General features: G+C 48.4%; 1 protein-coding gene across 1 annotated transcript in view; it reads right to left on the bottom strand.

Moving 5' to 3' along the window:
• BCL9 (B-cell CLL/lymphoma 9) overlaps positions 1-1713 on the bottom strand; it is a 12202-nt gene extending 10489 nt beyond the window's left edge. Inside the window, exon 1 of the mRNA XM_010138146.1 lies at positions 1558-1713. Coding sequence (XP_010136448.1) covers positions 1558-1610 — 53 coding nt within the window. The 5' untranslated portion in view covers positions 1611-1713. The remainder of the gene's footprint in view (positions 1-1557) is intronic.
• Positions 1714-2085: the final 372 nt, after the last annotated feature.

Raw genomic sequence — 2085 nt, 5'->3', positions numbered from 1 at the left:
AAAAAAAAAAAAAAAAAAAAACAAAAAAACAGGAAGAGAGAAAAAAGAGACAAATCACTCCATAGATTCATTCAGCCCTGTAGCAACAGATTACAGAGAAGCAAAAACAACCACTGCCACCTTTGCAAGCTAAGACAATTGCTGACAAATAAAAAATGCCTGCAAGCTTAGAGTCGTGCAGGTGCTTTTTTGAACATGCCCTGAAAGGGTTATTATCCAAGATGGGATCTCATTGCTCAAGAAGGCACCAGGGCAAGCTACAGACCTGCCAGATCCCAGGAACTGCTGTCACATGAGGACCTACCTCTGGGGCTTCTGTCAATAAAGACAACGGTTTCTATGTGCACAGAGAAGCACCTCACACCAAGACCAGCTCAGAGTAAACAAACAAGGCACAATACAGTTCACCTCACCACTCTCCTGGACCCCAACTACACACCGCAGCTCTGATTAGAGCAGACCCCCACCCCCTCCCTTGTACCTCCCTAGCCAGTTCTACAGGGAGCACAAGGAAAACCCAGCATTACTGCAGCATTCATCATACACTGGGGCGAGCTGCCAGGAAAACACAAACCTCTGACCGTGAAAACAATTAAACCAGCTACAACCTGCCTCTGAATAAGGAGAGAAGGATACCATCTCCCTGCACACTCATACAAAATGAGGCAGATGAAGCTTCTTTAATTTGGCAAAGGAGGTCAAGAGTTTTTCCTTCCCTCTTCTATTCAGCAAATCGCATCCTAAAAATATTTTGCTTCTCTGAGTTTTACATACTTATTAGCCACCCTTCCTCCTCACCCTCCAGTTAATCCACTGCTGTCCGATCTTCTGCATTGTATTTTCCCATTGCCACTGCCACTTCCAACAGGCAGCGCTTGCTAGCATCCTCACCGGAACTCACACAAGCCGTTTCCTCCTTTGGACAGACATCTGACTCAGAGGCATTCCCTCTGAATTACTCTTAAGCTCCGGATCACCTCCAGGAGAAAATAATCAAACTCAAGAATGCTGTCAATCAGACCATTCTAAGTCCCTGGACACTGCTTTGTTTCCATATTTTTCCCCTTCCAAATTAGTGGAGGAGACATGCTGACCTGCTGCACTGGCAGGTGAATGATGAAGAGGATCTCAGTACACAGCTGATCAGTTCTCCAGGCTGTTCAGGCCAATAACATGGAGGAAGCGTTTTGTGTGAAAGTACAGACAGAGAGACCTTCTGCTGCCCAACTGCCCCTCGGGGAAACAGATAATTAGAAGAGGAGGAAGAAAAAAATAAAGATAGGAACAGCACGTTTACTGTCCTACAGCCTCTTCAGACACCTGATGGGAGGGAGGAGGGAGTGAGGAATGGAGAATGGGCACTTCATGAGTTTACAGCTTTCAGCTCATCCAAAGTCTAGTAAACGTGGAGGCTTGTCGGCAGCTGTGCAGAGGTCCACAGGAAGCACAAAGGAGGACCCGTGAGTCACATGCACCAGTCCTTGGCTATCCTGCAGCAGAGCAGGGACAGCATCATGCACCAATCCATAGCAGCTGACGGCAGGCTCTTCTCCTTACCTCTGTGTGTTGCCTGACGGGGAGTTCCTCACTTTGGGGTTACTGGAATGCATTGACAGAAATCCTGAGCTCACAGTCTCACACGCACGCAGATGGGCTCTCGTCAAGTTCCTCTAGGGAGCGTGCCGCCAGAGGCAGCGTCAAAGCACTTTCTGCCACCCGCTTCTCTCACTGCTGGCTGTCTGATTGCCTTTTTTCTCTTTGCTCCTCTCTGGTTTTGCACTGGTCGCTTCCCTCCTGCAGCTCCAGCATTCTCTAGACGCGTGCCTCCTGCTGCCCAGGGGAAGTCTCGCATCTCCAGGGCATGCTGTTAAAACCACCCCACAAGAAAACAGAAAAACAGTGAGTTTCCAAGCAGATGTGTCTGGTGTGAAAGAGTAAATAGCCATTCTTCCCCTCTTACTGAGAAGACACAGGAGAAGAGCTTTCAGATGGCTCAGTACAGCAGTGTATTTCAAACCAGAGGCTGCCCTGGCTGGCCATCCAGTTTATAGGCAGCGAGGCCATCTTCCCTTCATCCAAAGCAAA

This window comes from Buceros rhinoceros, unplaced genomic scaffold, assembly GCF_000710305.1.
Source record: "Buceros rhinoceros silvestris isolate BGI_N320 unplaced genomic scaffold, ASM71030v1 scaffold22696, whole genome shotgun sequence".
In the NCBI taxonomy this organism is placed as follows: domain Eukaryota; kingdom Metazoa; phylum Chordata; class Aves; order Bucerotiformes; family Bucerotidae; genus Buceros; species Buceros rhinoceros.
The sequence above is the reverse complement of the archived record's forward strand: the minus strand, read 5'-3'. Positions and strand labels throughout refer to the sequence as shown.